Source organism: Panthera uncia, chromosome X (genome assembly GCF_023721935.1).
Source record: "Panthera uncia isolate 11264 chromosome X, Puncia_PCG_1.0, whole genome shotgun sequence".
NCBI lineage: Eukaryota > Metazoa > Chordata > Mammalia > Carnivora > Felidae > Panthera > Panthera uncia.
In genome coordinates this window covers 14149285-14163443 of record NC_064817.1, presented here as the reverse complement: position 1 = coordinate 14163443, position 14159 = coordinate 14149285, and the positions used below count along the sequence as shown (strand labels likewise).

At 54.7% G+C, this 14159-nt stretch overlaps 1 protein-coding gene across 4 annotated transcripts in view; it reads left to right on the top strand.

Annotated features, from left to right (window-relative positions):
* The window catches only part of PHKA2 (phosphorylase kinase regulatory subunit alpha 2), a 70828-nt gene extending 62664 nt beyond the window's left edge, over nucleotides 1-8164 (top strand). Inside the window, exons 29-34 of one of the 4 annotated variants that reach the window (XM_049643546.1) lie at nucleotides 472-501; nucleotides 1905-1958; nucleotides 3762-3932; nucleotides 5965-6018; nucleotides 6724-6924; nucleotides 7510-8164. In XM_049643546.1, the coding sequence (XP_049499503.1) occupies nucleotides 472-501; nucleotides 1905-1958; nucleotides 3762-3932; nucleotides 5965-6018; nucleotides 6724-6924; nucleotides 7510-7680 (681 nt within the window). In that variant the 3' untranslated portion in view covers nucleotides 7681-8164. The other 3 variants (XM_049643549.1, XM_049643548.1, XM_049643550.1) reach the window with 3 other exon arrangements.
* The last annotated feature ends 5995 nt before the right edge of the window (nucleotides 8165-14159 follow it).

The following is a 14159-nucleotide window of genomic DNA, read 5'->3' as shown; positions in this document are numbered from 1 at the left end:
GTAACTGAATCACCTCTCCGTCAAATGTGTCCTTCACGCCAAATGGCAAGAGGAATGTAGAAAGAGGATGGAATGCTCACGATACCTGTATTTGCCACCATCTACAGGTGTCTCTTTTCTTTGTTCGCTTTTTATTTCATAGTAAATTCCTTCTGAACTGACCCCACAGGACTGCAAGGCAGCAGCTTTTTAGTCCTAGTGTGCCGGGTTCCCAGGTGCTAGGACTTGACCGATGTACAGAGGGAAGGAGAGCTTCCTTCTGACCATGACCTGAGTGAGAAACGGACTCAGGTTCTCCTCTCCATTTCAAATGGTGGTGACTCGCTAGATGGAGTCCACGAGGTGCTAATGGGTCACACCCAGCAGTTGGGCCAGCACTTCCCTGGATTTTCCAGAGGGTGATAGAAGAGGTAGGGCATCCTTGGTTCAAAAGTGGCTTGTGTTTACTTCTTGATGTATTTTTACTTTCAGATGACTAGGCGTTTTAGTGCTGATGAACAGGTGAAACCTCTGTCTTGTTCTGTCCTTCACGTGTGTGTTTCGTGTCCTTTCTGGCTTGCATGCGGAAAGCGAGGCTGCGAATACGGAGAGCGATTGCGTGGAGAATGGTTTTGCCCGTCCAATGGGCTTGAGTGGAGGTGACTCTGCGGACTGTGGCGGGCAGCCCTGGGGACGGGCAGAGTGCCGGACTTGAGAGCAGGGGAAATGGCCTTGCCCCATGCCTTTAAAAAAGTCCATTTATCAAGCTCTTGGGTTTTATAGGATGCTTTGTGAAAGAGATGGTTCTGGGCTCTGCCTCGGCAGGAGTTTCTGTTCAAAAAAAGGGAAGTAAATAGGGAAAGGTAAAACGTGGTCATCGAGTATATGAATAGAAAGAATACTGTTGTCCCCGTCTGCAGATTGCCCGGGGGAATTTAACCCTGCAAGGAAAACAGTGTGAGGATCCCACTCTTTCATATCACCCCTGGGACGTGCTTCCTCCTCGTCCCTCCAGAAAGTCGGAAGCGCGTTCCTGACGATTTCACGTGCGTGACTGAGAGAGCGTAGAGGAGTCATACAGTGACATGCAGCTTCTGTGTGTCGTCTTCCAGGCTAATTTATGCTCCATTTCCGAACACCTCCCTTTGCTAGCCACTCGGTGGCACCATATCCCGGCGGTGGCTCACTGTGGGGGAATGTGGGCGGTTCCTTCTGCCTCCATTTAATACCACCCTTACATATTATGGGGACAAAATGATCTACTTTGGTAGGCTTAGATTCAGCCAGTGCAAGTTTTATTTTGGGCCACTTATATCAAGGAAATACGGTCTCGGTCCAAAATTTTATAGGTGTCTTGGCATTTTACATTTCTCTTCGCCTTTGCAAGAACACCATGGATGCACGGTTTGGGCGCAGGCCCTGCCCCCTGCAAGCTCAGGGTACGTTACAGGTTTTTAGATGAAGAGATGCCTGTTTGGCCAAAGGTCATCCGCCCGATCGTGTTTGTTCATGTAACAAATATCTATTGGATGGCAGTAGGTGCCAGATGCTAAATGGCTGGTCATGGGTAGGTATTTTATTGGTCTCTGCAGATTTTCAAACTCTTCACATAAAAGCTTAGCGGTTTGTGGCTATGACTGTGGAAAATAAAATGTGCCCTACCTTGGCGAGGCACATCCACATATGACTAGAATGGGTGACATTTCATAGTCTGAGCCTTTCCCAAGTTCGCCGTTGCACGGCCCAGAGCTCCGCGCTGGCCGGCGCCTGGCGCCATCGGCCTAGATGGTGAGTGAGACTTGTGCGCCCGCATCCTGTGCACCTTCTTTGCGCGGGGTGCTTTCCATGCCTTGTGCGTTCCTCCTCTCTGTGTGTGCCCTTTCGTGTCACTGCCCATGACTGAGTGGACTCTCTTTGTTTTGTAGCTCTTTTCTGTGAGCCAGGCCGTGGCCAGCAGTGCACATTCCTCCAAGTCTGCGGTAAACCACGCACCCCGCCTGTTGTCCTCACCGCCTCCTCGTGTTGTGGTGTCTGAATGCTGTTGTTGCCCTTCTCGTGCACCTACCTCGTCCCTAACTCCCAAAGATTTGAACAGGTTTAAGTGTTTTCGTTTGACTGTCGTTCTGAAGAGAGTCTAGAAAGAAAGCCACGAAGTTCTTGAATTGAGCTTTGTTGGCCCAGGAGCTTCTGGGACCTTTGAGGCATTGGTTCTGTGCCTTTCTTTGGAGCTCTGACGGTGAGCCACCGCCTGCACCTGCTGAGTGATTAGCACCTTGTACTCCTAATGCCCCGGCTTGGCTTGAGGCCCCAGATCAAGTGGAGGACTAGGAAATATTCTAATTGCAGAAGTGAGTCTTAATCTTCCTCTTGAAACTAGGAGAAAACCAGCTGAGTCATTGATGAGTGCGGCTGTAATTACTTTTATTTGTATCTAATTGTTGCCGTATTTAAGTGGCAGTAATGAGCCCAATGGAATAACCCAGCCTAACAGCCTCTTCAAAATAAGATCCGATGAAGTCCAAATGAGCACATAGGGAAAACTCCTGCCTCCTGCCCTGCTGGCACGCTTACCATTTGGATTTCATTTTTAAACCTTGAAGTTTGATATGCCTTGAGCAATAAAAGTGCCAGGTAGTCCGGAACATGATGTGTAAGGACGAGGGTTATCCCTTTCCCGCCCTTTAGATGGACGGGTTAGAAGCCGTCCTCCAGCGGAAAGCAGGCCGAGGGCGCTGCCACAGGGAGGCTTGCGGCACGGCCTCGCCCCCACGCTGAGCCAGCTCCGCTCCCAGGCCCCGGTCCAGGCCCCCACGGGGAGCCTCTCTGAGCTGCATCTGCATCGTGGGCGGGCCTGCTGGCCCTGCCCCAGCTCTTCCCTCCCGGAGGCCAGAGTGAGTCCGGCCTTGGGCTTGGGGGCTGGGAACAGGAGGACGCCCTCTCCCTCCGCTTCAGTAAAGCATGTGTTCTGACTTGGAGGCCACCACCGGGGAGCAGCCGGCCCCGAGCTGAGAACAGGCAGAATAGAAAGCGAGCCAAAGGGCCAGATTCCCTGCCTTTACTTTTCGTCTTTCGTTCCAGAACATTCTCTCTCGCCTGCCCCCATATTATGTTACCTTCTCTGTGGCACCTAGAATACAGGGAGGTGACCACCGCTTCCCTGTGGCACTGCAGAAGTGGGCATTAGGGCATTTATGTCCCTGGGCTATGGCACCTCTAAGAGGTTCACCTACTCTGAGAGGGCCCCGCTCCCCCCCCCCCCCTCAGCCCTCCTGCAGCAGTGCCAGAGGGCCTCGGTGGTAACAGCTGGCTCCTGTGAGCACTTACCACAAGCCAGGTGTGCTCTCGGGGTTTTCTGCGTCTGTATTCAGTGAGTGCTCACAGCTCCCTGAAGCAGGTCCGACCGTGACCCATTGTGCAGATGAAGCCAAGGCCCGGAGCTAGTGTTCAGGATTGATGTAGGTATGGCGAGTTGGGATTCACAGACTGACCCCAGAGCCCTCACTCTCACCTGCTCAGCCTCCCTGTCAGGTCAAGGTCCTTTGCTGCCGTGCTACCTCTTGAGGGCTAGAAAGAATACACAGGAGACCCATAACCAAACCGGTACAGGAAAGAATCCATCCAGCTTCAAGAAACACACAAGTCAAATTAAGGAACTTTGTTCCTTTCTGGACACGTGGTCTGGTAGTTTGACTAGGTCACAGAGTCATCCCTCTTGATGGCCAGCGGTCCCTGCGGCTGCCGGCTCCGAGGTTTCTGAAGGCCGTGTGTTGTCTGTCTTGCAGAGATCCAGCACCCCATCCTCGCCCACTGGCACATCATCGTCAGACTCTGGCGGGCATCACATCGGCTGGGGGGAGCGGCAGGGCCAGTGGCTACGCAGGAGGAGGCTGGACGGAGCCATCAACAGGGTCCCCGTGGGATTCTACCAGAAGGTGTGGAAGATCCTTCAGAAGGTAAGCTTGGCCGCTGTGCTGCGTTCCACTGGCCTTGTTGCTGGGGGACGGACACTCCCAGGGGAATGAACCGTCCCCGTTAATTGCGTCGCGAGGCATGGCAGCACCTGCAGGGATCAGGTAGCCTGTACCCGAGCCTGGGGAGTCCCAGCCTAGAGCAGGGTCTCTCCACCTCTGACATTTGGGGGGGGGGGATTTTTTTTTTTTTTGGGGGGGGGGGGGCGGGGAGGGTCCTGTGTATGCAGGATGCTCGGTGACATCCCCAGCCTCTACCCGCTAGATGTCAGTGGCACCCCCACCCACAGCTGTGACAAGCGCAGATATCCCTGGACATTGCCAGGTGTCCCTGGGACGCGCAGCAAATCATCCCGGTTCAGAACCGCCGGCTGGAACCGCAGCAAGTTAGATAAGGTGGCAGCCCGAGTGTTAGGGGACCACCTTTGACATATTTTAGGAACACAGAAATGTCAGAAGATAGACAAAAACCAGGGAAGGCTTTGGCTGAAAACACTGTGACGTAGAGGGCCTGGAATGCCCACCCCCCCCCCCGCCCCCGCAGGCTCTAGCCCCCTGCGTGTTCCAGTGGGTGTGGTGTCCCCACCGTTCAGCGACACGATCGAGCACCCCCTATCTGCGGGGCACCGTGTCTGCTCCCGGGTGCCTTGAGTCACCCCAAACCCCAACGTACCTGGGGCCACCTTTGCCTCTCCACCTAGAGGATGGGGGGACCCCAGACCCACTCCCCTTAGCTGGCTGCCCAGTCTGTCTGTGGCCATCAGGGCTGCATTTCCCGGCTGTCTGGGGACATGGAAATGTCTGCAGAGGCCGTCAGAGACGGCCGTACGGTGGAGCCCCAGACTGCACCACACACACCCGAATGCAGGAGGGCCCGAGTGCCGGGGGTCAGCGGGGAAGCCGTGCCCCTCTGCTGTCCGCACCCACGTTCCGTCTCCCTGCCGCACCAGCCCCAACGCGCATCCTTCCTTGCACACAGTCTGCCTCAGTTAAAGGCTTCCGTGCAAATTAAGAACCATGGGCAGGACCAGTTTTTTCTTAAAACTATTTTTGTTAGCTCATTCATTTCACAGTAGGAGAGGAAAGTAATCCCAAATGAGCACACGCTACAACCCCCTTCCCAAAGGCATAGCACCTCGCAGCGGTTGTACTCCGGTGGCAGGGGCCACTGGTCCGTTAAGGAGCCTTAGCCTCTCTGCTGTGTGGAGAGCGAGGTCTTCATGCAGCTGGGCATGGGGAGGTCAGAATGGTCCCTGTCCTTGTGCAGCTGGTCCTCACATGGGAGCAGAGCCCTCAGATCCCGCAGAAGCCTCTGCTTCTCCTCTTTCTACCTGCGGTCAGAAGGTATGGCCACTGCTGCCACTCTGTCCTCGGCCCGCCAGCGCACCGGGACTGAGAAGGCAGCCAGTGAGATGAGAACAGACTTCCCAGAAAATCTCCCCACTCTTCCTGGGGCATCAGACGCTTCCATCCAGACTTCCACTAGTTCAATACCAAGACACTCTTATTATGAAAAAGCCGCATTTTGCGTTGAGCCGGCGCTTGATATTTATATACATGGGTGTGCGTGTGCATGTCTGTGCATGTGCTCAAGTCTTTTGTGATTGGTGCTTATTATAGAAATCTCAAAAATAGATGCCTGCAAAGGCACAGAAGTATCACTTCACCAGCAGGAGCCGTGAAAATATCCCTTTCTATGGCCCCAAAGGGTGCCTCGCAGCCGCCGGGGCCTGGTTGCCAAGTGAAAGGCGGAGCTGCCACAGAGGAGGACCCCGCGGCTCCCTGGGGCATCGTTCGCACAGGATCTGAAAGATGCCTGCTGGTTCCCTAGAACCGCTCCATCGAAAACAGCCTGTGGGCAGTGAGAACAAGCTCTCTAAAAATAACTGACAGTCTGGCGTGTTCAGCCCCCGTGTAGGTTTCCAGGGCAGAGTGACTTGAGTGTGTGCGAACGTGTGTGCACACTTACTAATCGGCTCCTGGAATCTGAACTGTGCGGTGTGTGTTCTGTCTCCAGTGCCATGGTCTGTCCATCGACGGTTATGTGCTCCCGTCCTCAACGACAAGAGAGGTATGATGGGAAACCCCGTCCCCCACCCCCCACAGTTCCCCCCTCCCCACCCAGGGCTTTCTTTCACCGTCTCCTAACACTCCCGCTTCTTTCAAGCGTGCTACGTCCACACAGGCCTTTTGTAAGTCCATCTCTTGAGCCACTTCACCTTCCAGTTTTGCTCTTTCCCGCCTCTATCAGCATCACCTTTTCTTTGACCTCACAGAAATAGCATTTCTGACCGCCAAGATCTATACATTTGCTCTTTAAAGTGCTATTAAGAGAAAAGAGCAAAGCTGCCCGCCACCCTCGTTGGGCACTCACGCAGTCCCCTTCGGCCCCCTCCACCGAGAACGCTTTCCAGGTTTCCTTCTTCCGATTCATTCTTTTACAAATTGAGTTTTTAGTTCCTGTCCCACCCGAGACACCATGCTTTATGGCACAAGGAGTGACCAAGAAGAAAGAGGAATAAGAAAAGGGCCCTGCCCCCTGGACGGCCCAGTCCAGTGGGGTGGGTTCATCAAGCTAGGACAAGGCCAACTCACCCGCACAGCAGGGTTTCCGGCCTCCTGCTCCAGAAGGTTCCAGCTGGTAGAATCAACGTGGCCAGAAAGGAGGCAGCATTTTGGAGCTGAGCCCTGGGCCCAGCGGGTGCTACGGTCAACGTTGGTCACAGGGCTGTCTGGCCTCAGCTCACTCCTGCCCCCCTGCCGGTCCCTTTGACAGATGACCCCACAGGAGATCAAGTTCGCCGTGCACGTTGAGTCGGTGCTGAACCGCGTGCCGCAGCCCGAGTACCGGCAGCTGCTGGTGGAGGCCATCATGGTGCTGACGCTGCTCTCAGACACGGAGATGAACAGCATCGGGGGCATCATCCACGTGGACCAGATCGTGCAGATGGCCAACCAGCTGTTCCTACAGGACCAGGTGAGTGTGTCCAGGCCCACCTAGTCACCCCCACAGCCGAGACGGAGAGAGGGGCAAGGTGACGGGTTGGCTGGCCTGTGTCTCTGTCAAGGCTGAGGATTTTGTGTCCAGTAGGAGAGAATATTCTCAAACAAAGAAGATGTCACCACAGATGGTGGTTAAAAAAAAAAAAAAAAAGTCAACCATTTGGTTAGAAAATGGCACAACGGCCGCTTGGGAAACCTAAAGATCTTTGCAAATGGATAGACTCGTTGTGGCTTAGGTTTTAGTGCGAGCACCACTCTTGCTGTGGATACGGCCTTGGATAAGCAGACCACTTACCCTGCGTCCAGAATCGAGGTAGGAGAAGCCGTGCTCTCGTTACAGAGACATCGCGCACTGCAAACTAGGCTGTGCGGGAGCACACTGTGGCCCCCAGAGGAGAGGCTGGATGTTGGCCCTGGGCACCCTTGACTCCTGCCCTTGGGCTCGGAGCCCCTCTCTGGGGGCCGCTGGTCTCTAGCAACCTGATCGCCAGCGCACACAGCCATCACAGCGCCGGGGGGCTGAATGCTGCTCATTCTTTGTGTTTTTTTCCCGTTGCAGATGTCAATTGGAGCCACGGATACCCTGGAGAAAGACCAAGTCACGGGCATTTGCCACTTCTTTTACGACAGCGCTCCGAGTGGGGCTTATGGGACAATGACCTACCTGACAAAGGCAGTGGCTTCCCATTTGCAGGAACTGCTGCCCAATTCAGGCTGCCAGATGCAGTAGGGCCTCAGTGCTCTGAGTCTGGCCCTCACTCCCTAGCCTCGTCAGGAACATCCTGTTCTCCAAGATCCCCGGTGTGGTCACAAAAGCACGTCCCGTCAGAAACCCTGGAAGCCACCGACCTAAAACCAGTGTGTGTCTAAGCCACAGAGCCGACGGATCCTGTGTCCCCACAGGGAGCACCCTGGGGTCGCTGTCTAGGTTCGCTTCCCTGTGACGTTTGCCAGAACAGACTCCAAGAGACCAGATGAGGAGGAATTAGAAACTGGTCTCTTTTGAGTGCAGTGTGAACGGAGAGGCCAGCTTAAATTGGCTTTCACCGAGAGTTCCCGAAAGCAGTCAGGTGGTCAGATATGCTAGTGACACCTCCAAGGATGGGAAGATCTTCGAGCAGGGGGCCTCTGACGAGCGGACCTTGACAAGGGAGACATCTTAACAGGATGTGGCCTGTGGACCAAACTGTTTACCAAATACAACAACTCTTTCTGTGCAACTTTGGTTTTCTTATGCCTTGCTTTCTTTCTAGGCCTCTCGTTTTACTGGCACGGCTACCTTTGCGTGACAGTCCTCTCCTGCCGAGATTTAGAAGAGTGTTCACAGTTAACTCTGGCTTGTGGTCTTCAAGGATTTTATCCTGGCTGCTTATGAATTAGAGATTTCTTCTGCCTTATTTAAAAAAAAAAAAAATCTTCTGGAATATAGCAAAAAAAAAAAAAAAAAAAAAAAAAAAGGGGCAGGAGAGGTGCCAGCACTTCTAGCTGGGCCAACTGTTGTTTGGGGGCCGGAGCAGTAGGGAGTCCCTCTGGAAGGCCTGTGCCCCCCCCCCCCCACATAGGGCGACAGCCCTGGCAGGCAAGCGGGGAGCCACACGAGGAGTACACGGTGCCCGATGCCATTTGTGCTACTGCACAGGCAGTGCTTCTGTCTTAGCGGAGAGCCGGGCTGGCGACTCGAGCCCTTCTCGTGGGAGCGTTTTCCTCTAGCCTCCCAGGTAGGTGTGCTTGGGGAGCTTGGACGTCGAGCCAGGACACATCCTCGCGGGACAGGGCCGCGTAGTCTTGGGCCGATGTTCTGGTGAATGGGGTTTTCTCCAGGCCTGGTCTTACCTGGTGGGGGATGGGGCAACACCAGGGGAACACTTCCCGTGAAGAATAAACTTCGGAGGACAGGCAGATGCGTGGTGGTCGACTGGAGTGCCCCGGCGGTTCGACCGTGACGGGTTACATTAGCAGTGGCTCTGCCTTTGAAGGGGGGTGTGGCCACGGGCCTGTGGCTGGGGGTTTGCGTGACGGTGGAGAACGTGGATGCTCCGGCTGCTTTGAGGGGACCCGGGGGTGCCCGGCCCCACCCAGAGTCCAGACACAGTGCTGATGGTCATTCCTGAAGCAGGAGAGGCGGGGTGGCCTCGCGTTCCTGCCGCTTCCTGCTGAAGAGCCTCTCTCCAGTCCAGACCCAGGGGAGAGATGGTCTAGAAGCCCACGTCTCAGTGCTCCCAACCTGGGCTCGCCTTGCACAGGTGACTTCGTGACTTTTGTCTCCTGTTCTTGAAACCACAATACTTTCTTCGCTCGGGCACAGGGTAGTTACATAAAGAAAAGCCCCGGCATCTCGCACTTCCTGCTCCATTGGACTTCTCCCCTTCTCTTCTTTCCCTTCCCTATTAACATCAGCACGTGTTGAACACTTTCTCTGTGCCAGGTGTGGGAACACAAAGATACAGGAGGCGTGACTCGGCACTCAAGGACCTCACCCCGGCAAGGCAGGCTGGTGTGAAAAGATGAGCACGCTTTAGGGTGGCGGGGGTGGTGTTAGAGAGACAACACGGTGTGGGACCGGAAGGTGGGGCCTGCCCAGAGCACGGGCATCGGCACAGATCTGAGACGGTGCCGGCAGCCTGGCCTACCGCTCCTGCCCACGCGGCACCTGGCCCCGCGCCACGCTTCCCCCGAGCTCCTGCAGCGCTTCCTGTTCGTGCCCTGCCTTTCCTGGGAATCCTGTTTGGTCTCATTTGCCTTTGAGGGTCTGGGATTCGGAGGTGGTCACAGCCACCCTGGTTTCAGACTAACATTTTCATAGCCTCGCTTGTCAGTGTCTTTAAGACGCTTGACATAAACAAGGATCGTGTAATTCACCTGATAGACTTCCTAGAGGATCATTTGAAACAGACGATGTAAGAAAGGCACCAGCTGTGAAAGTCCTGGTTGCTTCTTGGAAGAAAGCTCAAGAAGAGTTACAGCACTCCAGAATGAGCCAGATGCTAATTTAGAACATCACCTGCCTGTGGATGACGTACAAAACCACAGATGCCGTGTTCGGGCTCACCAACCGCGATGCGGGCCGGGAGAAGAGCCACAATAAGCAGTTCAACGGAGCCTTCTATTCACTCTTTTGAAGCCTCTTTCAAATAAAATCCTGAAATAGTATCGCATTTCCACAGGCATCAAGCTGTCAGCTTCAAAGAAGGAGAACAGGCTTCTGACGCTCGATGCGGCGGAGGCCCACGCCGCCGCGGGGAACAGATGCTCCAGGGGGACGGTAGAGACCCCGAGCCGCCGCTGTCCTGGCCTCGGCACACAGGGTTTCCATGCCGGGAGAGAGCGGCCGGCAGCCCCTGCTGCTCTTTTCCTCTCTCCGTCCTCAGAACAGAAAGGCCAGTTTTGACCTGTGCTGGGCGTGGGGCGGGGGTAGCATGTCCTCTTGCAGAGCCGGGAACAAACATTTCTTTTAACATCCGTTGAAAATCCGTCAGCCGCCCCACCTGCTGCTCGCCCTGCTTTGACCCAGGTGAAGCCAGCAGCAAGGAGGAAAGTTCTGTCTCCGGGTCAGGCTAGCCTTCCATCCCACCTCTGTGACCTGGGGGTGAGTTACGTAGCCTCTGTGCGCCCCCGTTTGCCCACCCGTCAAATGCACACGAGGCCCGCACACTGGCACGGGGCTAAGTGTGAGGGGATCACAGGGATCACGCCTTCCGCTCCCCGCCTCTGGCGGTCAGAACCTGGAGCTCCCCATTCACAAGAATCCAGATTTTCCCAATGGCAGCTACTAGCTGGGCCAAAGGCCAGGGGCAGGAGGGTCTCTGGGTCATGCCAGTGTCTGACGGGGTGGCGGGGGGGCATCTGTCAGGAAGTCAGGGCTTCTGCCACTTTTCTGAGGCCTAGTCAATGGCAGGAGATTGTTACACATTAGCTGCCTGGGTAGAGAGAAGTTAGATGCTCCCTGTGTTTAAAAAAAAAAAAAAAAAAAACCCACAAAAACACACACAAAAAAAAAGGAAAAGAAAAAAGCCCAGAAGATCAGGAGGCAAGAGAAACAGTTTGTCAGCTGATTGATACCATTTATTTCTGGACAAGACGACAGGAGGCTCAGCCTCCCTTGATGTAAATTACAGCAGAACCGTCACTCAGTTCTACAGACACGCACGCAAGTCTGGCAAATGGCTTTTGTCTTCCCTGCTTCCTTGTTGTCAGAGGGTACAAAAGCCTCCCTCCCCCTCCCTTGGCGCCATTATCTTTCAAGGTGACTCTTATGCTTTTGAAATCCCTGCCATCTGTTCTGTGTCTTTGCACTTTGCATGGTCCCAGAATGCCTTCTGTTCTCCCAGACTTGGCCACCGATTCCTCTGCTTGCGAGGAGAAAGCAAAGCCTCGCCGTCACCCTCTTAGAGCCCGGTGTCCCTTTGCCCTCCTCAGAAAGCCGTTTAGGAAAAGCCATGCCCTTGAGTTACCAAGAGAGTTCTCTGAGGCATGAGAGGAACTGAAACCACAAGAGACTATTCTGGAGTCTAACACATGGAGTGTTGGATGGTTGGGGAGAGGGAACAATTCCACCAGAAAACCACTATGTGTGTTTTTAAGGAACATATGTGCACTTTTGGCAAAAACGCCTTCTTAGAAGGAGTGGGATAATCGGAACCGATGAACTCTGCAGTCATGTGACGCGTCCCTGTGCCTCATCGCAATATGTCAACCCTTGTGAAAAATGAACTGCTCAGAAAGCATCTATTAGGGCCTACTTCAGGCTAGGCGTTGCTCGGCTCGCGGGAATACGGACGAGCGTGGCGGGATGAAAAACCGCCTCTCGTTGGCGAAGACCTCTGAGGAAGGACACTGCCCAACCTGCTGGGATGCATTCCCAGCACAGGCCTCCCAGGACATCTGCTAGCTGTCATTTCTGTCACCGGCACGTGAGTTCCAGAGAGGTTTGCTGCAGGGGGAAGCAGGGCCGCGGGCAGGAGCTCAAGGCGGAGGGGAGGGGGGTTTCATGGCACAGCAGGTCTAGGGGGACTGCGTCTGGGAGGCAGAGGGAAGGAAACGAGCGCCCGAGGGAACTGAACTTCCTCCGCTCCTCCTGAGATGCCAACGAGCTCCCGGAGCGGCCCCCGCCCTGCTGCCGTTCGGGGCGCGAAGCGGGGAAGTAGAGGCGGGCAGAGGACTGCAAGCAGCTATTCCTGTTCCCTTCCTCAAACCTCCACCCCCGTCTCTGGCCTCAAACCCCTGCAGTCCTCACACCGTCTTCAAGCAAACGTGCACAAGTGCGCACACGGCTGTCGGCCTGCCTCTGCCTGCGACACTTCCGGAGATGGGGCTGTGACTCCTGTGTCTCGTGGGCCGCCAAGGTGCACTGGCTGGGAACCGTCCCCGGGGCTCACCTTCAGGCAAGCCTCTGCCTGCTGTCGCCTGCCCCTGAGCCCTCCACGGAGGTTTCTCCCCGCCCCTAGCCCAGAGGGCTCAGACCACGGGCACTCCCCTGCCTTTCAAGTCGGGGCCTTAGAAAGCACAGGAAAGACGGAGGCCAAGGCCTTCTAGGCTCTAAAGTCTTCACGTTCTGCAGGTCGTTCCAAGGCTGCTTCCTCTGCGCTTTAAATAGATGTGCTGTGCTGAGTTTTAAATTTGACACATTTCTTTTTTTGAACTTAAAAAAAGCACAGTGGAAAGCAAGCAAGCAAGCAAGACACTTAGTGACTCATCCTCGGGAGGAAGGGAGCAGCTCCCTCCCTGATCAGAGGCGGTGGTCAGGAGAACATTCCAGGAGGCTGGCCGGGGCGTGGTGTGTACCTTAAAGGGGAGAGAGTGGAAATATGGTGGGAGTAGGGGAGGCCAACAGGATTGGCTCTGAGGAGTCCCTAGAATAAATGACCTTGTCTTCTGAGGGTCTTATTTCTGGGCCAACCTCACGTGTGTTGGAAAGACGGAGGCCCGTGGCAGAGATTTAAACTGTACATCTGGTACATCCCTCCGATATTGGTAAAGAATGAACCTATCCTCATCGCACATTTGCTTAGCTGCCAGACCATTATTAGCACCAGAATTGTACAGATGGGGAAACTGAGGCTCAAAAGGCCTAGGCATTGCATAAGTTCTCCTATTTCAGATCAAGATGAAAGCCTGTGTTTCAAGACTCCGTGTGTACCCAGATCTGGGCAAAAGAACACTGCCTTTACCAATCTACCTCAAGAGAGACCCATTTCCTTGGTTTACACAAGGTTTGGATGGTACACATGGGGACAAGTACTGCAGGGGACAGGAATTCCCAGTTTCGCATAAAGGGGTTTAGAAAACCCAACGCAGCCTAAGATAATGCAAATCCCGTTTGCAAATGGGCAGCCTGCTGGAGCATGCGTCCAGCTCAGGGCTAGACTACCGGCGCTCTGGCTTTAGTCCTCGGGCAGCCGCTACGTGGCCCTTGGCTCCCCAGCTAAAGCAGGGAGGCCGGGCCCTGCTCCATTTTCTCTAGGGGGCCATTTCAAACCCAAAGAAACGTAGTCCATGCTTTGGAAACTGCAAAGCTCTTAACAACTCGAGTGTCTATTCCCGCAGACCCTGCCACCCTCGAGCCCCTGACCAGATGATCCGACTTCTGCAAAATTATCATGGAGGCAGCGTTTGGCTTGAGGTGTCACGCCTCGCTCCGACCACGTCCTGGGCCCCCTGGCCCTTCCGCCTGCCAGGTGCTCTGGGGCGAGTCGGGCCTGAAGTCCGATCTCCACACGGCTGCTTCGAGCTAGGTACCCTTGGGTTATATATAGCCTCTTGGGGCTGCAGTTTCCTCCTGTCTGGAATGGGGTGGTGACTATATAGACCAGATATTGGATAAGGTATGTGATCACCACATCTATGTAATAACATCTGACGACGTCTATAAGCCACTGCTGCAGTTACCCCCCCCCCACTCCGCTATGGTGGCACCCCACTTAGAGCTACATGCTGCTGATCCCCACGGGAGGCAGCCCAGGTGCTTATGAATCTGGGCTTCGGACTCAGGCTACTTTTAAGGTGTGTGGCCACGGGTGGCCACAGACAGCCAGTCACCTTCTGAGCTGCGTTTCCTCATTTGTGAAATGCGGACGGTAGTCCTCATCATGTAGAGTTTGGGAGGACCACTGACGGTGAGATAAGGGGAGTTTAAAAAAAAAATGTTAGAGCAGTCTATCAGGACTGCAACCTGGCAAAGCTTGGGTTAGCCCAATTCAGGGAGCAGTCACT